The sequence below is a fragment of the Lycorma delicatula genome, chromosome 9 (assembly GCF_047948215.1).
Source record: "Lycorma delicatula isolate Av1 chromosome 9, ASM4794821v1, whole genome shotgun sequence".
In the NCBI taxonomy this organism is placed as follows: Eukaryota; Metazoa; Arthropoda; class Insecta; order Hemiptera; family Fulgoridae; genus Lycorma; species Lycorma delicatula.
The window spans coordinates 122,292,983-122,318,974 of record NC_134463.1 but is presented as its reverse complement, the minus strand read 5'-3'; the positions used below and the strand labels follow the sequence as shown (position 1 = coordinate 122,318,974).

The 25,992-nt window shown below is 27.6% G+C and overlaps 1 protein-coding gene across 3 annotated transcripts in view; it reads left to right on the top strand.

Moving 5' to 3' along the window:
• LOC142329765 (thiamine pyrophosphokinase 1-like) overlaps positions 1–25,992 on the top strand; it is an 85,123-nt gene that overhangs the window by 12,437 nt on the left and 46,694 nt on the right. Inside the window, exon 2 of one of the 3 annotated variants that reach the window (XM_075374537.1) lies at positions 8,706–8,800. The exons of 1 other annotated variant lie outside the window; for it this stretch is intronic. Coding sequence is in view for 1 of the 2 variants with exons in the window: in XM_075374533.1 (XP_075230648.1) it covers positions 4,000–4,042 (43 nt within the window). In the remaining variant the exon portion in view is untranslated. Of the gene's footprint in view, positions 1–3,968; positions 4,043–8,705; positions 8,801–25,992 lie in introns of all 3 variants that reach the window. One more of the 3 variants, XM_075374533.1, reaches the window with a different exon arrangement.

Below are 25,992 nucleotides of genomic sequence, written 5' to 3'. Positions count from 1 at the left end.
AAGTATAAATTGTATAGCATTGATTATATAGTCTCATAAATATGTCTCAATTTGAGGCTTGAATTTTTTGTGTGTAAGTTAAGCTATTTTTTTTTGAGTATAATTTATTTTGAATTTTTAAAATTCTGATTTTCTTAAAATTTGAAACCTACGAAGTAATTTCTGCAATTTAATTTTAACTTTTTCCTTTTTTTTAGGGCAGATGTATTTACCTTAAAATGTTTGATATAGTACTTACAGTTAGATATATAATCGACTTAGATACTATTACTAACCTGTACTATTTTCCATGTTTTGTTACGTTCTATGTTCACTGGGAATGATACAAATAATCCTTTTGGTATATTATGAGAACCGTCTGAACATACTATCATGCTTACTGGATGTTCAGTTCCATTCCACCAATCTTTTAAATGTAGACATATCGCTGATCCAATCCAATTATCATTGCACTTTCTGTAAAATTGAGTATCCTAGAAAAGTAAATTTGTTTTATATTTATATTTTATTCATTCATATAACTCTGTAAGTAGTTGGGTTTTGATTTTACAATACCAGAGTTTATCTTACACACGATCTGTAACACGAATTTACTTGTGTAGTTCATCTATACAGACTGTAATGTTTGGAAAGCTTAGAGAAAAGCTTGATTTTTACTAGCAAGAATGTTATTTGTGTAATATTGAATATTACTATATTATATGATTAATTTTCGATGAGTGAATACAGCCGGAGGGAATCATTTGATAGATATGTATTTTAGATTGTTAATCAATTTTTCTGCTAGTTCATCCACTTTCATGTATGCTTATGCAAATTATTATAACTGATGGTGGCAGTTGACATATTTCATAAATATAGTGCATTAGTTAATTATTGATTGAGCAACTGTGGCGATCAAGAGATGAAAGAGGGGTATATTGTGGGACTGAAAAAGAAAGTAAATTAATTTTGTCAACAGTTTTGTACAACATAGAGCTTTACATGTGTTGTAGGGATTTGGAATTTTATAATTTTGTTTATTATCAGTGATGTTATGCTCCTGATTAATATCTGAAATTACTTTTACAAATTTGTGTCATTGATCAGGTGTTTCATAGAATTGAATATTCTAAAACAAAAAACAAAACCAACTCTAAAACAATAAAATTCTGTGCTATGCTTATTAGAGAAAGTGAGGTATGAAGGTTGTGGTTTCCTTCGTTGAGCCTTCTTTATTGAGCTGAATTCGAATGAACATCCAAAGTGATATTAAGTGACACCTTCACTCTTTTCACAACTGAGGTACAGTGACTGGTTGTGTATCGTGGTCTTTACTCTCAAAGAATGCAAAATTGATTAGGAGGCTTTACTTAATAGAAACTTCAGCTAATAGGCATACTGTGCGGCTGGATAGTAAGTGAAGACCCTGACTCAGTCCACAAGCAACCCCCTCCCTATAGATAACATAAGGAAGCATTGTCTTACATTTCTGACATCTTCATCATGGAGGACCTTGTAACATCAGATGAATACCCTGGAACTGAAAATGGGAAGTTCCAGAATAAGAAAGAGCTGGATGGTGAGAAAAAATGATGTTCTGTCAGAAAAACCACAGTTTGAGACTGGGAGTATAGTGAAAGGAAATAAGCTCACATTTTGCCGTAGTCCTTTGAGAAACTGGGTCATTGTAGCTTATTATCAATCAATAATTGATAATCATCTACCTATATTATAGGAAAATGATTATCATTGTCTGCATCCGTTATTAAGAAGTATTTTATCCATTTATATTACTATAAAACTGCCAGGGAATCTAAAAAGTGTCTGGTATTAAGTGGAGTTCGTTTTTGGGAAGTGTCTGTTAAGGGAAGTTTCACGGTATTTTCCTACGCATGCTTGAAGTTTGTCTGAAAATTAGTCTATGTTTAGCCATAAAAAAGAAATTCAGAGTTACAAGTGTGTACAGTTATTTTTGAAAATCACTTTATACAGGAGATAAATTAAGATATTTAACACAACATGCAGTTAAAATACATAAAGTATAATATAATTTTGTATTTGGGAATAGTGTTCTGATCAAGGTTTTTTTCAGTTCTTATGAAAAATATTTTTAGTTTTCTGGTGAACAATTGAACAATTAGTCTAACTAGTCATGCATCAAAAATCTTAACTAGAATTTCTATACAGAAGAATTGAGAGGAGAGTGGAGGAAGTGTTAGGAGAAGACCAATTTGGTTTCAGGAAAAGTATAGGGACAAGGGAAGCAATTTTAGGCCTCAGATTAATAGTAGAAGGAAGATTAAAGAAAAACAAACCAACATACTTGGCGTTTATAGACCTAGAAAAGGCATTCGATAACGTAGACTGGAATAAAATGTTCAGCATTTAAAAAAAATTAGAGTTCAAATACAGAGATAGAAGAACAATTGCTAACATGTACAGGAACCAAACAGTAACAATTGAAGAACATAAGAAAGAAGCCGTAATAAGAAAGGGAGTCTGACAAGGATGTTCCCTATCTCCGTTACTTTTTAATCTTTACATGGAACTAGCAGTTAATGATGTTAAAGAACAATTTAGATTCGGAGTAACAGTACAAGGTGAAAAGATAAAAATGCTATGATTTGCTGATGATATACTAATTCTAGCCGAGAGTAAAAAGGATTTAGAAGAAACAATGAACGGCATAGATGAAGTCCTACGCAAGAACTATCGCATGAAAATAAACAAGAACAAAACAAAAGTAATGAAATGTAGTAGAAATAACAAAGATAGACCACTGAATGTGAAAATAGCAGGAGAAAAGATTATGGAGGTAGAAGAATTTTGTTATTTGGGAGGTAGAATTACTAAAGATGGACGAAGCAGGAGCGATATAAAATGCCGAATAGCACAAGCTAAACGAGCCTTCAGTAAGAAATATAATTTGTTTACATCAAAAATTAATTTAAATGTCAGGAAAAGATTTTTGAAAGTGTATGTTTGGAGTGTCGCTTTATATGGAAGTGAAACTTGGACGATCGGGGTATCTGAGAAGAAAAGATTAGAAGCTTTTGAAATGTGGTGCTATAGGAGAATGTTAAAAATCAGACGGGTGGATAAAGTGACAAATGAAGAGGTATTGCGGCAAATAGATGAAGAAAGAAGCATTTGGAAAAATATAGTTAAAAGAAGAGACAGACTTATAGGCCACATACTAAGGCATCCTGGAATAGTCGCTTTAATATTGGAAGGACAGGTAGAAGGGAAAAATTGTGTAGGCAGGCCATGTTTGGAATATGTAAAACAAATTGTTAGGGATGTAGGATGTAGAGGGTATACGGAAATTAAACGACTAGCACTAGATAGGGAATCTTGGAGAGCTGCATCAAACCAGTCAAACGACTGAAGACAAAAAAAAGAAAAATATACAATTAATTATACAGTTCAGTTACAGTTACAATTACATACAATTCATTCTTATGACAAATGTTATAATACTTCTTTTTTATTATCTGTGAAATAATAAACTGTGGTTCCTGATGTTTATATGTATAATGTGTATTTTATGATTTGAATATAAAGCAATTATTTATTTCTGTAATAATGGTGTATTTAAAATTGTATTTTTTATATATTTTGCCACATTAATTAATTTTGTGAAAGTAATATCCATTTTTTCCATGAATAGTAGTACTTTACTACCATATGGGTATTTTTTTTTGTTTCTAGCAACAGAAACAAAAAAAAAAAAACAATCAATTTAGGAATAAATTATCAGCAGATGAACTAGAACTAGAACTAATATAATTTAATTCTGTTGTATTTTATTACCTTCGTGATTGCATATTTAATCCATTTTAGTGTTTGAACACCTTCTGATAAATCTTTTTCATGTGCTGTATGATCTTTTACAGCAGTATACATATTTATTGTCTGATTTCCAATGTTTTTAAAAAATCTTGTTTCTGGTATCGGACTATCAATCAGTTCATCTACTGTTGCAGATGCTATGTCTGGTCTGTTCATACCCCAAACATGAATACCATATATATTTCTAAATTCTGGCTGAAAAATAAAAGTAAGTCTTATTTAATATCAGTTTGTAATATTATTGGTATGTATTTGTTTATATATTATCTTTTTAATATTTCAAAAATCGATGGGTAAATAATAGACTTAAAATAGGTATGTAGAATAACTTTTTTAAAATCCAGTCCTTTAATGTAATTGAATTAATGAAGATTACATAATGAACATTATATTTTTCATGTTATGTCAAAAATATGAAGATGATTTTAGTTTTTTCTCTTCTTTTTTCCCTTCTTTTCGGATGATTTTAATTTCTTTTTCTTAGCCTCTTCAAATAATAATTTGATTGTAAAATTTTTAAACTCATAAAAAATTATAGCCAATTCTATGCAGATAATTTTAAAATTAATGCAACTAAATGCAGTTTATTAATTTTAAACAGTTGAACACCATTTGAACCGTCATTTAATTTCATCATTGATTGAGGTTTATGAGGGTATGTATTTCAAATAAATTTCTTTAATAGTTTATGCCTTGTCATGATGTTTATGTAAACATTCTTAAGAAACTTAACACTGTCTGCTTTGTTTTAAAAATGTTCTTAACATTTTTGAAGAATGAAATGAATATTGTTTTGTGGTGGAATTTATGTGTTTTTATGATCTGCTATTTTGGAATGAAATTCATGAATTTATATCTATATTTTTTATATTTATACATATATATGTAAAGTACATTTTAAATATACATATATATTTTACTGAAGTTAATCTTTTTAAGATTCATATTATTCCTCTGTATCGTTAAATTATATTTACATTTTTTAAAAATAAACCACCTACTACAGAATATTGAGATGAGACATATCTTACCTTAACTTTTCATGAAAGTACTTTAGCAGGATCCTGCATCCTCAATCATGATTAAATTAATTTTTTTTTTTATTATGCAGTAATTAATTATTTTAATCATAACTGAGGATGGGGATCCTGCAAAGTACTTTCATTAAAAATGAAGGTGAGATATGTCTTATTTCAATATTCTGTACTAGGTGGTTTTTTTTTTAATAGAATTTATATATATATATATGACTTAGATAGATATGATTAGGCAAGATCTGCCTAATATAATAGATACCAATATATACTTACTCCTGATGGTAATTTTTTTAAAATAATAAAATATTACCGTTACTATTATAGGTAATGGAAATGTTAAAATTAAAAAAAAGAAGTTTTTAAAGAGTTGAAAGTGGACTCAGTAATTGTAAATATAGCATCTGCAGTAGATGTCCCATCTTACCTGTTCTCTGAAGCATCATACGACTTTTTATGTGACATTTGCAGAAATTAAAAAAAAATTTCAACAATCTACTAAACTAAATTGGGAAATGAGATGATTATATTTAAAATTAAATTTAGATCTTAGGTGTTATCAAGTTGTTTTTATAATGTGAAAGAATTTCTAAAAAAAAATTGTAACGAACTCAATATATTAATGTTTAATTATAGATGAATATATATATTTTAATTAATTATAAAATCAAAACCAGCAGATACATTATTCAGTAAGCAGATTGATACAGTAGCAGACTACAGTAAGTGGAACTTACAAACTGTAGCGCTTTTGAAGATTTACATAATCAGCAGTTAAAATTAGAAATTTTACATAAAATATATTAGCATATGTGTAATTTCTAAGTTTTACTGCTGATGATGAAGCAAATCTTTGAAAGTGCTACAGTTGGTAAGTGCCACTTACTTTTAATGTACTGTGTATGCTGGTTTATTTTTATAATTAATTATGTTATTTGTTACAGTGGGAAAATCTTTGAAAAAAAAATTGTATTTGTACTTCAAATTAAATGTTACATAATGTAATTTTGTTTAATTATAATTGTTATGATTGAGATAATATACTAACATGTAACTGGACATGAACAGTGTACGTTAAAAAATTGTAAATACAAATGAATTTAATTGTATGGTAAAATGCATCCCTTATAGTCTTGATTTCATAACTTGGAACTTCTCATGAAGTAATATCCAGGAATTGAAAGGCGTGAAGTAGGGTTAAAAACCAATAATTGAGGCTGTGTCTAGTGAATTGGTTTCTATAGAATTCCATGTTAAACAGTGATGGGTGGAATTTAGTTGTTAGCATTTATTAATGGCTAGCTAGTTACTGTACAAAATCATACATTTAAAAAAGTAAATTTACAAAATAAAAATAATTAAAGGAAAAAGAAGAAGGTTATATGTGAATTAAAACAAATGATTCTTTTAAATTGATTGATTTTTTTTGTTTAATCCTTCATTTTTTTTTGCTCTTATAATTTTCATTTCTGGTTTCATTTTTGTTACCTTTAAACAAAGTCTTTTAAAATATATTACAGAATATTTAAAAAATTAAAACTGTTTTGAAAATTTCATTTTGATCTCTGTTGCACAATTTGTAGTATTTTTGTTGTCATACTTGTTTGATCAAAGTTTATCTATGTATGTATATATGTAGTTAAAATTTTATTAAATTATTGTGTAGTTTGTAATTCTCAGCTCACTTAATACATATGTAACTGCATAAGGAGTCATACATATGTGTGTCTACGGATGCACCTGCATGGTGGGTCTCTATATAAATTAAAATTTCTGTATAACTTTAGTTTGACCTATAGAATATGAAATATCCCTTTCATTGTTCTGTTCTATATACTTATATATGTTCTATATATTTATATAAGGTTGTGCATGTGTGCGCGCTCACACACACACACACACACACACACACACACACACACACACACACACACACACACACACACACACACACACACACACACACACACACACACACACACACACACACCCATACCACATGTGCTTGTGGATGTATTATTTGTATGTGTAATTTGTTGGTCTTACTTCACTTGAAACTCCTCAGCCCCTAGTTAGGTATTCTGTACAGCAATTGGATAAAAAATTATAGACCTAGCCACTTTCTCTTTATCAAACCAAATAATTACCTGGACAAAGTAAATTCACAGTTCTTCGCATTATATATGCAATGGGTATCTATTATTTGATTATTTCAAAATCTAGAGGATAGGTGAAATGAGGAAAACAAACCTGCCTGAAAGACTGCTTTAGGATCCTCTATTTCTTCAGGTTACAGGCTTCTTCCTTCTGGTATTTCCTCAAGAAATCAGCACATCTTCATGTAGGATTGGATTAACATATTTCTGTTAAATGATTTTCTGCTGATCAACTCAAATTTCTGTTCTGACCTCCTTTGTAGAATGAAACATTTTATCCAGAAAGTTTTTTCATGTGCTACAAAATTCAGTTCTCTTCAGTAAAACAATTGGGCATCAGTCTCTTTATTGTTTAAATTAATGAATTTCTTTATCTCTTCAGTTCTAAACATCCACATAAGAACAAACCTCAAACAACCTAAGTAAAACCTAAGTTAACTTCATCTGCAATGTATAGGATTTTTATTACTACTTTATTATCTAATAGCTACAAATGGTGATTTGCGTATTTGATACATTCTCACTGGTTGTTCAAGTTTCTTTTGGTATAATTGTCTTTTTTTGCTCTAAAATATTGCTTGTTTTAAGTTTTCATAAAGTTTATATAATATTTTTGGTTAATTATTAATTTTTTCTGTATTTATCTTTTGGTACTTAAAAATAGACATTCATTTCTACTTTTATAACAACTCATTCATACGTAACACTTGAATGTATGGGCAGTATTTCCAAATTTATTTCTTCATAAATGGTCATGCTAAAATTAATTTGATTACTTTATTCCATGTTAAGTTATATTATTATACGTTATTATTTACCATTACCATTATTAATATATTTACCTTCAGATTTGCAGCTATTGTATTGTATGCTCGAGTGGCTATATGTCGTGATAATCCTGTAATATTTTCTACAGGAATTGATTCTGCAAATTGGGAACAAATCATTGAACATTCGACCCGCATTTCACCAGCTAATACAACTTTAACAGTCTTTTTTGAGTATTTATCTAATGAAATTCCCTGGAATAAAAATTTGATATCAATATGTGTTTTTAATTATATGAAAACTTATAATTTGCATGGATATGCTTTGTTGAGAAAGTGGTGCTGAACATTGTGCTAGTTCTGAAGAGATTTTCAATTTGTTAGAAATGAGTTAACAAGAAAAACCTGGATGTCTTAAGTGTAGTTTACAATATCACCAGTTTATTTTTTATTTTTGAAATTTATTTAAAAGATTTTATTTTTATTTAAAATGTAAGTAGGGCTATAAAAATAGCTGCTTGTGTGGAAAAAAAGCCTCTACACAAAGAATACAAAGGTGAGGTACTGGCATCATTTTAAAAAAAGTAAGAAAAGGATACAGAATAATATAAAGACAGTACTAGTGAACATGAGGTAAAGGCTATATTATTGTGTATCTGAATATGACTTTTTTACTTGAAAGTAAAAAAAAAACTTTAATTTTTAAAAATTTTTACATAAAAATTTAAAAAAAACTTATTTTTTTAATTTTAAGTTATATTAATTTTAATTATTTTTTTCATAATAAATGTAATATTTAATAAAACCCTTTCTCATTGGTAGATGAAGTGAAAAAAAAAACAAAATGTTAAAAGTATTGAAAAAATGATGCATTAAGAAATTTTACTTCTTTTAATGAGAAATGAATTTTACAGCTTATGAAAAATATCAAGCATTGACTGGGATTCAGACACAGAACCCTCTGGTTGAAAGGAAAAGACACTTCAGCTATGCTATGGAGATCTGTGGGGTAAAATAAATTAATTTTTTATTTTGAAAAAAGGTGTAAATTTTACGCAAACGACCACAAATAAAATCAGTTAATTAAAATGAGTGTTGATGACTTGAAAAAAGCTTTGTTTGCATAAGTTAATTATTTTTAAAATTTAAGAAATTAATATTTTATGTTAATTTAAAATGTTATTGTTTTGATATATATTTTTTTCATTTTTTGAAATCTAACTATGGTACATTATTTTATGCTAAAAGTTAATTTTGTCTGAGCAAAAACTGCACAAGGCTCAAATAAAGATTTTTTTTTTATAACTTTCAGCATTAAATGTAATGTATTTGTAGTTAATTTTAAAAAATATTTTTTTAAACATATCAAAATTCCCGATATTAATTTTTTTTATTTAAAAAAATTTCATTTTAAATTCCCTGTTTTTTTTTTATTATCAAACAATTACTTGATTTTGGGAGCTAAAGAAATAACAAAATTGAAATTTTTGGAATCACTCTGCACAATAAATCTAAAAAGGTTTTGTTTTACAAAACATTCATTGTTGAAAAATTTTTTAAAATTGTTTTTTACACACTTAAATTTAGAATAATGTATTTTTTAAATTTGATTTTACTTGTTTTTAAGACTATTTTTAAATAATATATATATATATGAAACTATTTTAACATTTTAACTTCTGATAAAGAAGTGTATAGTATCTGTATATGATATTACATTTATTTACTTACACTTTGTAACGATACAAAAAGATACAGTGCAAATTCTGATAATGAATATTTTAATCCTTTAAAAAGTAAATTTTAATAATACTTACTTGTTTAGTTATAATAGTTACTTTGTTTAGTTGGGAACTTTCTAATTATCAATTTCTTCTGGAATTTGTAAACATTAAGATTGGACCTTTTTAGAGGTTCTGTTTGTTAAATAAAACTTTTAATTTTATTTAGAAATTATTAAAATAATAATTATAAGATTGGGTTGCTTTATTTGAATTACCCACTTAATTTTGCTATAAAATTAACTTTTAAAATTGCTTTTTACAACATTTAATTTGTTCTAGTCAAACTCTCTTTCCAATATTTGGGCTAAATCTTTTAGCATATATAAGTTGAAAAGAGTGTTTTCTGAGTTTTACTTCAAAACTTATAAAACATTTTTAAGAACCCTTTACTTTAGTTTTATCCAGTTTTCATTACATGTAAAATGTTCCAAGTATTTTTGTTGCTTTGAGTTGTGGTCTATATGCATGTATTTTTTAACACTCGCAATTATTTGTGTATGTGTCCAATAAATAATAGTGGAGTTAAATAATAATTAATAATGGTTGTATAGCTTCAGAACAAAGCATTGTAGAGAGATGAAGTATACATTAAATGAAAGAGAAACCCTCCCAAGTTTTTTACCTATTCAGTAGATTTTGATGTATGCTTCCTTAGTTGCCCTGCAGACATCAAGACTATATTTAGTCTCTTGTTATACATGGCAGAGAACATCTGGCGTAATATAAGAAACAGCTTCGATGATCCTTTCCTTTAAATGGACCAGATTTCGAACATGAATGGTAGTTTTACACACTTGTAGTTTTACATAACCTCAAAAATAGAAATCCATGGGTTTAAGGTCTGGAGACCATGGGGACCAGGCAATCCACCCTTCTTGTCCAACCCATCGCTCAGGAAAGGTTTCGTTAAGCAAGTTGTGGACAATTGCGGAAAAATATGGAGGAGCTCCATCTAACTGGAAAATGGAATTCTCCAATATTTGGGACACTGCTTACCCTTTTAACATATCCAGGAAGATGTTCTCAGTTATTGTTTTTTCAGTAAAAAAGAAGGGCCAATAACTCTGTCTTGTCCAGTAGCAAACAACACATTAATTTTTTCACCATCATGCTGATGTTCAATAATGGCATGTGGAGGTTCAGATATCCCATATGAACATTATGCTGATGAACTCTGGAAAATTGAAATGTTGCTTCATCACTGAAAATGAACTTGTTTAAAAATCATCATTCTGCGCTAACCTATTCAGAATGTCTACAGCAAAATTAAATTGTGTAACACCTGAATTTTGTATGCAGTGAAATGTAACCGTCTTTAACACATTGTGTTGTCACACAATGAAAAGTATAAACAATGTAAACAGTTGTTTTAGGAATGCCCAACTGTCTAGAACATTTCCATATGGATTTCTTCGGGCTGTGCAAGAAGCTTGTTTGCACAGTTTCAATCGTTTCATCAGACACTGAGGTCATCCTGGATGTTTGCTTCAGTAGGCTGCCTGTTTCTTTTGAGTTGCTTGTCCTATTGCTGAATATTATTTTCGTGCAGAGGTCTTCATTGTATACTTGACTGTATTCATGCCTACACATATACCTGACTCAAACATAGCATGCCACAACACACATTGAACCTTCCTCTACACCACAAACATAATGGCTAATGTGCACGTGCTGCTTGCATGTACTAGAAACAATGTGCTTGTGCTAGCTTTTGCACACAAACTTGGAATGTTTCTCTTTCATTTCTTTTATTTACCGATTCATCTCTCTACAATGCTTTGTTCTTAAGCTATAACCATTTAAAACCCCACTATTATTGTACAGACACAATCTATGTACCTATTATATGAGTACATTAAATGAGCAAAAAAAAAAAACAATAAAAAGGGAATTTAGTAATTGAGGTATTTTTTTTTTTTTTGTTCTTAGATCATTATTCTATCTATATGTGATTAAATAAAAAATTAAAAAATGAAAACTGGTGACCTAAGAATCAAGATATCAGATCGATTTAAAAATAACTTTTCTCAAAGCTCAATTAAAACAATAGTAAAAGTATCATTAAGTTTATATACAATACTGTTGTGTACTAAGATTTAGGCTGTAAATATTCCTACCAATGGACATAATGATTTGTAATTATATAACATAATTCCTATTTAATGATTAAAAAAAAAAGAAGGCTATTATAAAGTTGAGTTTAGATGGTTATTATAAAGTTCCGTTTACCGAGCATTTACATAGAAATCAATTTAAGCACTAATTTTTGCTATATTTAAGTTAATTTATATGTTTTTCCACATAGATAATTTAAACTAACTACACATAAATTATGTTATCTAATGGTCTTGTTTTTGGCAAGTGTGTGTGTGTGTGAGAGAGAGAAAGAGAGAGAGAGAGAGAAAAGTGAGGGAGAACCTTTGATCTTATAAATATGTTTTATGAACGTAAGTGTTTTGATTAACATTACTATTTTTTTTAATAGATATTTCAGTAGTATTTAATGTCTTATAATTTTATAAAACTATTTGATTTATTAAGTTTTAATTTATCTTTTTAAAACTAATTTATTATAGTTATCAATATTGTAAGCTTTAAAATCATAATCCTGTTTACATATATATTAATTCTTCTCATTTATTTGGAATTTTTGGTATATGAGTTGCAGTTGATCAGTTTAATGAATCTTCATGTAGGTACTGTTTTATAAAATTTTATTGTTGTTATTTAATATTTAAGATGCTTTAAGTTATGAACTAATAATTAAATTTAAATTAGTTGGAATCAGTTTTTATTTTTTTTATGATTACTGAAAAAGTAGGTGTTTATGCTGCTATATTCTGATTGTTATCTCTGACAACAATTCATTTTTTTTATTATAGGGGTACAGTAAAACTTTTCATCTAGATTAGGTGAGACCAGACATTGTCAGATAAATGAACTTTTGGAAAAACCTAAAAATATCATGTAATGTATTGAGATTGCTAAAAAAATTGAGATTGCTTAAAATGTAGAAACTTATTTCAAATCATTTTTAATGCATATATTAAATCATAATGACAAATTTTGAAAAAATAGGCTTACAAATTTGGAAATAGGTAACAAATATTATCATTTTATTACTTGCATTTTTTTAAATGAGGGGTGGGTGAATTTAATGAGCGATTGTGATTACAACTTGTACGGATGGATATATAACTTACAAATTTAAATTAACCGATTAGTAAATATGAATGCTCAAAATTCTCTAATTTTAAAAAAAGTAATAAATTCATTCTATCAGGTGTATTTAATAATACTGTATATATTCTTAGAATTAAAAAAATTCATACAAAAATTACAAAAGAAATGGGATTCTGAAGTTTTGTTAAAAAAAAAATTGTGCATTTAAAATAAAATTTGATCTGGGCAATCCCGATGTCCAGGTAAATGGAGTCTGGATAAGAAGGATATACTGTATTTAAATTTTTTTAGATATGTTTTTTTAAATTTATTTATCTTTACTCAAGATAGGTGTCATTATTCTTCAATGCATATTCAAATGTTTTATTTTTAAAATTTTTTTTTGGGTGAAAATCGCTTTTGCGTTATCAACCCTAGAGTGAAAATAAGAGGCTTCTTTTTGGATATTAAAATATTGGTAAAATATGGTTAAAACTATGATGAAAACTAAGATAATAATAGGAATAAAATTTAAACAGTCAAAGAAACAATTAGTTTAATACATGAAACATGAATAACAAAATAATATCAAAATTTTGATGGGATACTCTTATTAAGTATATTCATTTTTACTTCCTTGTACGAAGTAAAGGAAGTATTGTGATCGTGAAAAAATTCGGTTTTTCAGATTTCAAAGGAAATATCCACTTTGATCATCCCTGAATACATTTTGATTAGTTTCGGTGTGACATTTGTACGTATGTACTTATGTTCATATGTATCTTGCATAACTCAAAAACGATTAGCCTAGGATGTTGTAATTTTAGATTTTGGATTTAGGACATTGACAGCTTTTCAACAATATATCATATAATTGGTACTTATTTTCATTGGTTCCAGATTTATAGCCAAATAAAATTTTTATTAATGAAATATTTGGTTCTTACAAGGGGAAAGCACATCAGTTCAAATCTGACTTCATCTCCTTTTTTTTAATTTAAATATACTGATTTATTAATAATTATTAACCTCAGATTGTAAAAAATTTTCACAATAAATAATAATTCAGTAATAACAATAAAAAAGAAATGAAAAAATATCAATCAAATATTAATGAAATAAAATTTTATGTACTTTTCATTTTAGGAAAAATTTGAATATGTAATTTAATAGGCGTATAAGGAAGTAATATGGTGTCCACATCAAGATTTTTTGTAGAGATAACAATACCCGGCCTAGTACATTCTTGTCATTTCCTAGGGTGTGCTGTTATGTCCCTCGGCAATTTAAATCTACGATGTAAGGCGGCATAGCATATGCAGTCCACAAGAATGTGGTGCACAGTCAAGTGGCATTGGATGCACAGTGGTGTGCTCTTCACTGACATGAGGTGTCCGTGAGTAGCTGTGATATGTCCTAACCGCAATCGACACAGGAACACTTCCTCTCAGTGAATTTTCCTGTATGAAGATTCCCATGTATAACACCCATGTTTTTTATGTATCAGAGTTTACTATCCACTGTAGCAGTCAAGTGATCTTGCGAACTTCTTCTAAGATTATGTTTAATTGAATTAATGAAATCGGTTGTAATTCCCACATGGTTAGGGAAATCCAGTAGAAATTCACCTGTGTGTTGTGATGATTTAATTCAGCAACTGTATTTTGCATTTTGATGACAATAGGATATCTGCAATACAAGCTTGGAGAGCGCTAAACAAATCGTTGCAGATAAGGATGTGACAATATTTTGATTTAATGATATTCAAGCCATTTTGATGGCGTACAGTTCAGCATTGTAGGAACTTGTAATACCATGTTGACCAAACACATAAGTTCTGTCATTTACAATAAAAGTGCATCCGGTGGTAAAATTCTGTTTTGACCCGTCTGTGTGTACTACTTTGTCTGTGTTTTTCCACAGATAGAAAATGATGAAATGTTTGCTGAACAACAAGGGGAGTTGTTAATTTTTTATTATATACAGTGAGGTCATAATAGAATTAATGAGGTTGAGTCTGCATGGAGGATACGTACAGGGATAGGTTGGGAAAATAAAAAGCGGATCAAAATGTAACAGGTATATTAATCATCTTTCAAGTGGGTCAGAAATTGTTTCAAGAAATGTGATTGGTATGTTACAAATCTCATGATATCCAAAAGAATTAACAATAAGAAAAATTAAAGGTTGAAGGATATAATTGATCAAACTGTGGTGGCATTGCTAATTCCTCATGAGATAAGTGCAATTTATTCTTATCTATCTGTATAAAATGTGAATTGAATTGGTTCTATGTGTAACATATTCTGTTATTATTGACTGGATTTTGATGCCAGCAATTTATTTTATTTCTGTAAGGTCACGTGTACCTTTTTTGTATGGTATTATTTTACAGTGGCTTCGCTTTCTTTAGGTTAGGTTTGTTTTTTTTACATTTTCCTTGTAAAATGCATTTAACAAAAAATTAGTTATGAGAGATGTTAAAATAAAAATTTTCATTTTTTTTTATCTTCTACATGTTTTAAGCAGGGGCTCTGCAATTCCTTCAGTAAATTGTGTATTTTGATGTCCTCTTGCAGTGCATTCAAAGAAAACTTATTCACAGGTGAAAATAAAATTTTTGAATAACAGCCTTTGTTAATCAATACAAAATATTTATCAGTTATGTGCTGTTTTTAGACCAGTTATCTGAGGAATTCTAATTAAGATGGGGATCTGTTGCCTGCAAACAATTTGAGCTATCCTCTGGACTGGTCTGTTTTCTTGTTTTGTAGTTACTTCTGTTGTTAGATCTTCTTTTCACACCATTCTAATCCTTACTTTACCTTTGATTCTTCCTCGTTTTGGATTCTGTTGATGTTTGTAAACCCCTGCTGGATCTGTCTTTAGGATACTACAAAATGGCTCATTTTGTAGACCCAATTCATTCTTTATGTAATGAATTGCTGTATTCTAGTTGTTTATAGACTGATCCAGAGGCTCTCTTTCACGTTTGACGGCTGTCTAATGCCTGATGTAACTGTTGATTAAAGCTAGGACTTGTAATCCCATTTGAAGCATAATAGAAGTATTAAAAATTTTTAAAATAACTAAAATTAAAATTAATTCTTACATCTTATTTGAGATTATACTATCATTTTCTTCAATGTTGAGCCATATAAGGAGGTTTCAATTTGTGGTTGACTTTGTAGCTACATATCTTTAATCCTAATGTTATCCATTAACTATGTGTAATTTTCTGTGTTCTCTGCTCTTTCTGATTCACCTAATATCTGTTATTCTTCTTTGATAATGCTTTCTAATGTGCCAGTTTTTAATGATTTTTATTATTTTCTTTCCTTTTCTGCCTCATTTTTAGCTTTCTGTGTTAACCTTGTATTTTTCACGATCAGTTATATTTCTCTACTTACAATATTTTCAATGCTTCAGAGTTTTTCTTTCTCCTGACATTTCAGATTCATTTCGAAGAATTACCTATTAAAGCAAATATTGTTTCTACTTACATTATTTCTTGTATAGAAGTCAATATAAATCAAAGTCTTATCATAGATTCTTTAATCAAATATATTGTTTTCCTATTATTATTATTATTCTCATTTCTCTGAAGAAGTAAAATTAATTACTGGGATGGACACATACATTGATAATGTTTGTTTCAAATATTATTTATACATAAAAAACAAGCTTTCATTTTTAAATTGAAGTTTCGAGTATAAAAGAGATTTAAAAAAAATTATTTTTTATTTAAGTTAATAAAATTTCTTACTAATAATCTATTAAAAACAATTAAAAATATTTTGAGTTTGTAGTTAAATACGCATGTTAAGGGTACACAGTTTTAAAAAAAATTAATATTTTATATAAAGGTAATGTACTAACCAGATTTTTATAAAGTCTGAAATAATAATTTAATTTTTCTCTATTTGACTTTTCTGTATATTCTGGATTTAGTAAAATTGCTACATCAGCGTCTTTGAATGCAGTTTCTGGATCGTCTGTAGGTATTACATCTGTAAATTGTAAAAAGAAAATGTGCTGTATTAAAATAGAAACTGTAAGTGATTTTTATTTTTTGTTTTCATTTAGCGAGGCATTATCTCTTGTTCATTGTATATCAGTTTAATTATGAGCAGTTTTGTATTAGCTGTTACTTCAGTTGGAATCTTTTGCTGACAAATTTTTTTTAATAGTAAAACATGTATCGCATGTAAAATTAGCCATAACCAGTCGTTTAAAAAAAAATCCAAACCAGTCTAAACTGGTTTAAACAAAACTGGTCTAAACCAGTAGTTTAGACATATGAAAAAAATCTTTTATTTTCATATTTAATTAATAATATTTAATTTTTATTTAACAATATTTTTATAATAATAAAACATTATTTTCATTATTACAGGATACTTCATATAAATTTACATTTCTTCTGACAAAGTGCATAAATATGTGACAAATCAAACAAATTATTTTTATTATTATATAATAATGATAATTTATCTAATCATATAATTATGAATTTGGATATACCATTATTATTATTTTTTTAAACTTTCAGTTCTTGTAAGATTGAGTAAATGATAAAGTAATTCTTAAAAAAAAAAAAAGTGTAAATCCTTTAAATATTTTTGGAAAGGTGGAATAAAATTTTGATCTATATGATTTATGTTTGCAAGCAAAATGATCTGTCAGTTTGGTTTTGCACGGTATTTATATTTGTTTATTTATATGGCAGGGTAAAGTAATGAATTTTTTTTGTTGTTGATTTTTTAATAATCTGTTTACAATCTGATATTTAACATTGGGAAGTTGACCCCTAAAAGTTTTGAGGTCTTAGGAAATTTTACACCAAGAATTTATTATATTGTAATTCTTTATTTTTAAATTATTTGTACTTTTTTTAATGATTGAATAATTAAAAATTAGATGTTTACTGTTACATTATTTTTCTATATGTTTCAGTAATTAAATACAGTACATTACGTCAACTGCCTCGTGAACCTTTAATCATGTGGTATTATTTATGCTCATTTGATTGTGTATAGTTAGTTGACATTTATGGGTTTTTTACGGTTGCAAAGAGTTGGAATAGTGCATATATCATTGTTTGGAATTAACAGATGAGGAAAAGTTGACAACTCAATTTTTGGATAAACATTTTTGGATCTTATCTATTTATATTTAATGACATCAGAAGAACAATTTATGCATTATTTTTGTAAATTAAGTTTTGGAGTCTGCCATTCTATTTCACTGCTGTGAATGGATGAAGTTTTTTTTTATTTAAGATTTCTTTTATTTTTTTAATAAATTTTATAACATTATGGCTTTTTAAAAAAAAATTAAATTGTTAATTTTTCATTTAATTTTTAAAAATTATAAATTATATTTTAAGGGTAGTAAATTATTAAAAGAAGTGTATTTTTTCATTTATTTGGACAAATACTTTTGTCAGATTGTCTTGCTTTTACACTAATTCTGCCCATCCTACCCGTGGTGAAGTTATTTTATTGGTGGTTAATTTGTTGCACATTATTTAAATAATATTTTTGCTAAAGCCAAATTAATTTTTTTTGTTTTCATGGTATACCTTTTTATATCTCAGAACAAAAATCCATAATTTCATTTTTCTAGCCATATTAAGGTTCAAATCCTAGTAAAGGCAGTTATTTTTATGCATATTTGAATACTAGATTGTGGATACCGATGTTCTTTGGTGGTTGGGTTTCAGTTAACCACATATCTCAGGAATGGTCGACCTGAGACTGTACAAGACTACACTTCATTTACATTTACATTTACACATATCATCCTTATTCATCCTCTGAAGTAATACCTTATGGTGGTTCCAGAGGCTATAACAGAAAAAGAGAGAGGTTTGTATTTATAATAGACTAATATTCTAATCATTTTTTTCATTAGATTATCTATTTAGTCATGAAGTATAATAATGTGGAGGACACTAACTTTTGGCTGATAAGTCTGTAGTGGTTAGTATGCTGGGTTCTAGATCAGTTGCTCTCTAGTTTGATTTCTGGCTAAGGTCACATTTTCAGTTATATTATCCAACCTCTCTTTATTAAAATACAAGTGCAGCATGTCTATTTTAGTACTATTGAAATCAATCTATAGTTGCTGATCAGTGAAGGTAGACCAGGTCTTTTTTTATTATATTATGTATAATCTCTAGTAGTGAATTTATGAAGGGAGAAAAATCTAAATTCTAGAAACTAACAACAGTTTAAAGAATTATTTTGGTTTTTTATTTAAATGAGGTGTGACTGAGCCATCTTGTATATTTTTATATGTTTTTTTTTATTATCTTTGTTATGTCTTCTATTTTTTTTTTGTTTTACTGAAACAAAGCAGGATTTATAAAATTTTCTATTACTTTATTAAAATCTTCATTAAGTTATTATTAAATTGTGAATTTTATCGTGTACATTGATTTGTACTTTAATATTAAAAAAATTAAATTTTCTATAAGTGAAAATCTATTTTATTTAAAAAGAATTGTTATAGAAAGGAGTGTAAAAAATGTTTTTAGGAATATGGAAACATGTAAAGGAAATAAATTAAGGATATCAGTGACTGATTAATTATATTAAAGACTATACTCCTGACCCCTGCAGTGGAAGACACCAGGTCTTATGACGATTCCAGTTGCCACACCACCCCTTTTGTTCCTAGCTGATGGGCTTTACCAGAGGTTGACTTATAGACCCTCTAAACTTGATAACACAACAGTCATCGGTTTGGCCTCTGCCAGGTTGCCACTGATGCAAATGCCTTGGCAGACATTTCCGTTAATGTATTTACACAACCTACTACTGTCTTTATATGGCTTCTTCCAACCAGGACCATCTACCATAACTTACAACTTTCAACTATCAAATTAACTGATTTGCAGAAGCATGATTCCTGTGCCTTTCTGTAACACCGAAGGTTTCATACGAAAACTTCCTATATCTAACTTCTATTAGATTATGTGCTCAGATCATTACTTGATAAAGTCTTATACACCAAAAGTACTATCCTCATACAGCAACATGTAATGTGTACAGATATAAAGTGAAGTGAAAATTTATTAATGAACATTTCAACTAAATAAAAAATTACTTGCTGAAACAAATAATCAGGTGTATATGATAGGGTTTATTTATTGAAATAAAATTGGCAGTATGTGCTGAACAATAATGACAAATAACATGTAATCATGTATGTGGGGTGAATGAGACTGCACCACTCTTTATAATCCCATCTCTTTTTAGCACAACATAAATAGAAACAGTAAAAAAGAAAATAAAAAAATCACAGTTAAGCTGTTGTTTGTTCTTTTCCTCTCAAACCATCCATTCATGAGACCATTCCATTAAATAAATATCAATAACCATAATTTACATTAACTTGGATAATTTAGTAATTAACTTTACTTTTTACTCGATGTTAAGTAGAATATTGTAATGTCACAGAAGAGTTGTTATGGCTGACATTCCAAATTATAGTAATAAGTTTTGGTGTAAGTAAGTCCTACTATAATGATTTTTTCATACATCTAATTAACATAAGAAATATTGAACATGTATCAAATTTTTACTATTAACTCTAATGTTTGTTAAAATAAAAATCACCTTTTAATAGTCCAAATCCTGATATCGATAATTCACATGCCAAAGCGACAGCGTACTGAAAATGCTTGCCTGGCAGTTCAAAAAGTGATAAAATAATTGGCTGATTGGTACCAAACGTTGTTCCTTTTATAATTCCATATGATAATGATTCTGCTGATTTACATGATGCACCGCTTATTAAAACTTTTAATGGTTCACAGTCTTCTGTTTGCGGTACCTGTTAAAAAGTAGGTAAGGCATTTTGTTTTACATTTAATTATTTGGTGTTGTTTTTACTAATTATTTGCTACTATTTAAAAATTAAATCATATCCAATTATTATACTGATTTTTGTATTTTTTAATGATACAGAGTAAAATTGCACCTTTGATAATAGAACCCTTAAAAAATAAGTCCTTATTTTAAAATGTAGAATGTGGGATAACCTGGGGTAATGTATTCGTTACATGCTCTTATAAACAATAATAAAAATTTTACCACCATTCTTTGTACCCTTTTTGTAGGTGGCACTATTTTATCCATATCAGAAAATAACTACTATATGGAATAAAAAATAATTCATCAAATGGGTTGTAACTATCAAATTTCTTTCATCTATAAAAACCATCGCAATATGTTTCTTAAATATATTGTAACAAGATCAGTATAACAAACTTGAGTAACGGATTCCTTCCAAATAAGAACAAAGTATGTGAAAATAACAATGAATGGAATCCAGAGGGGATCCTTTTCTAAGGCTAACAGGTCTGCTTAATAGTCTTTCTTTGCAATACTGTCAGGGCATACCTGAAACAGCTGTTTGATGATAAAGGTTACTGAACCAGAGTAGGAATTTATGGTAAAATGTAAGAGCACGAACGATAATTCTCACGCTTCTGCAATTAAGAAATGTGGCTAATTCTGCAGGTCAAGATGATATAAATACTTCAGGATTGGCAGGTTAAGAGTCAATAAGAAGCAAGTATAAGCTAGTACTGAGAGATGTGTTTGATGCGACTGTAAGACGGCAAAATCAGAGTGAATAAAGTGTGAATGCAGGAAGCTGTTTGGTGAGTTATTGTTAGGCAGTAGTGAAAAATTGCTGTATTAAATCCATTTATACATTGTTAAGGTAGTCTATTGGAAACGGGAAAGGTATTTGCAGTGGTCGGAATTGTATGAACCTTAGACGTTTGGTAACATTAGTGGTCATTATAATGTCTTTAATAGATTGGACTGAAATCTGGTTTTTATGATTTAAGTACCTTTAAACAAATCCTGTCCTTATTTGAAATTCTATTTTGTTTGTAATTTATTATTTTTTTTGTCATTTTTATTGATTTACTGTATTTTCTATATTCTTAAACCAGTAAATCGTATTTATATAAATAAACATAATTCATAATTGTAGTCTCTCAATATCGTGTTCGAGCCATGAAGGTGCAACAAATTTACCTATCCAGATTATATGGATAGAATTCACATTAATTTTTAAAGTATGCCTCTATTGCCTACGGCAATTAAATAAATAATTTTATTCTGATCAGTATATAATAATATATTTTATAGATCATATGAAGAGTGGGAGGTATGCTACTCAAAGATAACAAAATTCATGATTAATTTTTTATTATTAAACAAAAAATAGTTGTGATTGAAGTAAATATAATTTTAAAATATAAAAATATAAAATAATGTTAAGGTAAATACATGAAGATAATAAATGTAAAAATAACTCTGTAGTTATAATTTATAATTCCAAAGCAGATAATAAAAATTATTTTATTATACACATTTATATTCATGTTTAGTGGGATGTAGAAGATTCAGTCTTAAAAAAAAATTTAATGAGTATTATTTAGAATTCATCAACAGAGTAATTTTGTTTCTGTAAAAGAAAATCTTTATTTGTACGATTAGTAAACAAATGGGAAGATTTTTTAAACGATTTGGAAATTTATTAAAAATGGCAACAGAGTATTAAATCACCTATGGACCATAATACTTCATTTCAGCTAAGAGAAAGAAGATTATGCTTCAGTTTCTGTGTTTATTGTAATGATCTAAACTTTTTCTAGGCCAATTTATTTAAAATAAAATTAGAATTTTTTTTTACAGAAACTTTCTGTTGATGGATATTTAAATAATATTAATCAGATAAACCTGAATTTTCTGTGTACTCACTTTGAATTTACTTAACTATAAGTATATCCAAATATTTAACAATTCAATTTTTTTGTTTACTTTGCATAGTTACATCATTAGCTTAGAATTATTTTTTTACTAATAGTTTTATTATTTAAAAATTAATTACATTCTAATTCTATCAATTATATTTAATGATTAAAATTACATCCTTTATAATGCTCTGATTAAGATTTTTTGCGGTTTTAAGATAAACTTTTTTTTGGTCTTTCCCGGTAAATGATATTTAGTCTCTGTAACCATCTAAAAGTATTACTTCAGAGTATGAATGAGGATGATATGTATGAATATAAATGTAGTCTTGTACAGTGTCAGGTCAACCATTCCTGAGAAGTATGGTTAATTGAAACCCAACCACCAAAGAACACCAGTATCAATGATGTAGTATTCAAATCCATGTAAAATTAACTGTTTATTATCTGTGAATAGCAAATGGTATATGTGTATATTTATGTTATGAGACAAATAAAATATTTATCCACTGAAATATTTATTTAATGATAATATATTAATTTTTTAACTGAAACTTAATTTACTGTTAATTTAACAAAATTATTATTATTTTTTATTAATTAAGATTCATTATTTTTGTTAATTTAAGATTCTGAATGTAATTATCTTGGTTATTTATACTGTTTAGCTTTAGGTTGTATTGAACATTCTAATTCTCGGCTTGAACTTGAAATTCATATTGCTATATGTACACTATGTAAGTGCGCAGCTAAAAATTACTAATAAATTATATTAATAGTTTATTTGGATAATGTAGATATAATAAATAGTGTAAACAAATAAAAAAAAAAAATAGTTATAAAAAATAAAAAAATAAATAAAGAACTCTGTTTTGTATCAAATATAGCTATGTTATAATAATTAAATGTAGATGTTTGAATTGAAGGATTTGTTAAAAAGGTATTTACATGAATTAAAAATATTTAGAGAATGAAACAGTCAATAATAAAGTTAGATATGAAATGAGTAGAGGGTTTTGAAATGAGGTGAATATTGGAAACTTTAAATTTTAGAAGTTTTCATATGATAAAAAAAAATGTTTAAAAACGTGTTTTGAAAGTTATTTTTACAACATGCTTTTGTTGCAACAGTCAACAGCAGAAAAACAATTTCAAAATATACATTAAAAATGTTAAATACGGTATATTCATTTATAATAGCATTTATTTTAATAAATTAAATTAAAACTGAATATTATTGTTTGATGTAAATTTTTACCTTCATTATCATCAATTTTCTATTGTTTTTAAGTCACCTTTCATATCTCTAAATTTATATTTTCTTGTTTTATATGATTTATAATTGGAATAGATATAATCACATTTTTAGCTTTTATGTTCTTTATATGTTAATAAAATTTCTGTTTGCCATTCCTATGTAAAATTCATTACAGCTGTTAAAAATGTGATTTTATGTTCACCTTTATCTTTGTAATGTTGTGTTTACCAGTAGAATGTTACTGAGGAGAAGAGGATCAAAGATTAAAGAAAGAAAGAATGAGTTTTAGAAAAAATAATCATCTCATATTAATATAGGGAAAGAAGATTGTAAACACCTCTCAAAAGGATTTTTCAAGGTTCCCTCTAGATGCAATGAACATCTATCTTTTCATAAACCTTTTATTTGGATACCTTTATCCGTAATCAAAGCAGCATATTACCGGTCAAGATTTTAGATTAAACAAGTTAATTATAATTTGATTTTTCTTAAGCTAACAACGAGCAAATTAATTTTGGCTAGTGGTTTCTTAAGAAAAAAACACTCTTCCATTTTCAAAATTGTACAGTGTGTTGTATTTAAATGAACTACTAATGGTTAAGCTGGATCTGCAAGTAGGATAAATTATGAAGGTTGTAATAGAATGTAATAAAAAAATACATAAAGGAATGGAGAATGGAATTAAATCACACAAAAACTGTGATGAGTAAAGGAGAGAAAATAAAGATTTATTACCAGTAATTGCCACATTTTCTTTTCTGTGATATCTCTTTCCCCTTTAAATTAATACAAAAAAGAATTTATTCTATTTAATAATTGCACTTTATGTTCTGATGGTTGAACTAATTACATATGAATTAAGGTTGTTTTATGGGAGAATTTTTTAGCATGACTTGACATTTTTGAAACATAGTTGCTGGTTTGCATACTTCCAAACAAGACAGTAGATGATAACAGATTACTTTTCAACAAAAAATAATGTTATCTTTATTTACAGTAATGAAATTTAGTCATTTATATAGTATTTAAATTTATCATTTAATTTATAAATTATTGATTTGAGTTTATTGCATTCTTAACTAATAAATTTCAAAAATATTTTATGAATTGTGATTTAAAAGCATTCCTAATGATTTTAAAAATTTAGTGAAATGAGAAATAGTAATATAGTAATATTACTATATTAGTCAGGTAACTTTAAACAACTTGTGTAACAAGTTGTTTAAAGTTACAACAAGTATTAACAAAAGTGTAACAAAAGTGTAACAAGTATTAACAAAACACAAGTATGTTTTTAACAGTAAAATTGTTAAAAATATATTTTAATAGTTTTCTTTTTTACTATATGAATACAAAATACAAACAACTGTTATTATTTTAGGCATGTTTAGCTTATACTAATAGAAAGTGTAAATTTAGCTCATTAAAAACTTCCATATCGTTGAAACTTCCAGTTTAGGATACATAGGGGAAAGTAAAAGATAATTGAAAATAGTGATGAAATATAGAAAAGTAGAGAAATCAGTTGTAGTTCAACATTCCCTGAAGACTGGTCACAAAGTTAATTTGTTAGAAACTAAAGTTTTAAAAAATTGATGTAATAAACAGGAATTAAGGATTTCCTTAATTCCTGTCTAGGAACTATCTACCTACCTATCTACCTAACTATCTACCTAGGAATTAAGGAAATCCTTAATTCCTAGGTAGATAGTTCAACAATCATGCAGAAACTTAACTGTTAATAATTTGGGGTCCTAATATCTAATAGCTTTTTAGAAATTTAAATTTATTAAAAGTCTTTTTGTAAAAGTTTTCGATCGTAAGAATATTAAATAGTAAATTACTTCCTTAAATTTTGTTCGTGGGAGGGGATATCTGGTAGATTGGTTTAAGGTTCATACTATGTCTTGCTGTTCTTTATGTAAGGTTTTTCCTCTATCAAATGTATTTAAGAGACTTAAGTAGAGGTAGTGGACAATAAGTTGGAGGTTTAGATGTTTTAGATATGTTGTAAGCTTAATCTACGATTGCTAATTTAATTACCTAAATTGACCATAGTTTATATTTTTAATTCATATTTTAAAAATGCTGATCTAAAGTATTCATTTTAATAAAGAATTGTATGTAATCCTTATTTGTCAATTGTTTTTTTTATTTTTTTTATTTCTTCTTTTCATTTGTTTTTTTTATTTATTATTTGCTTATTTTTACACAAA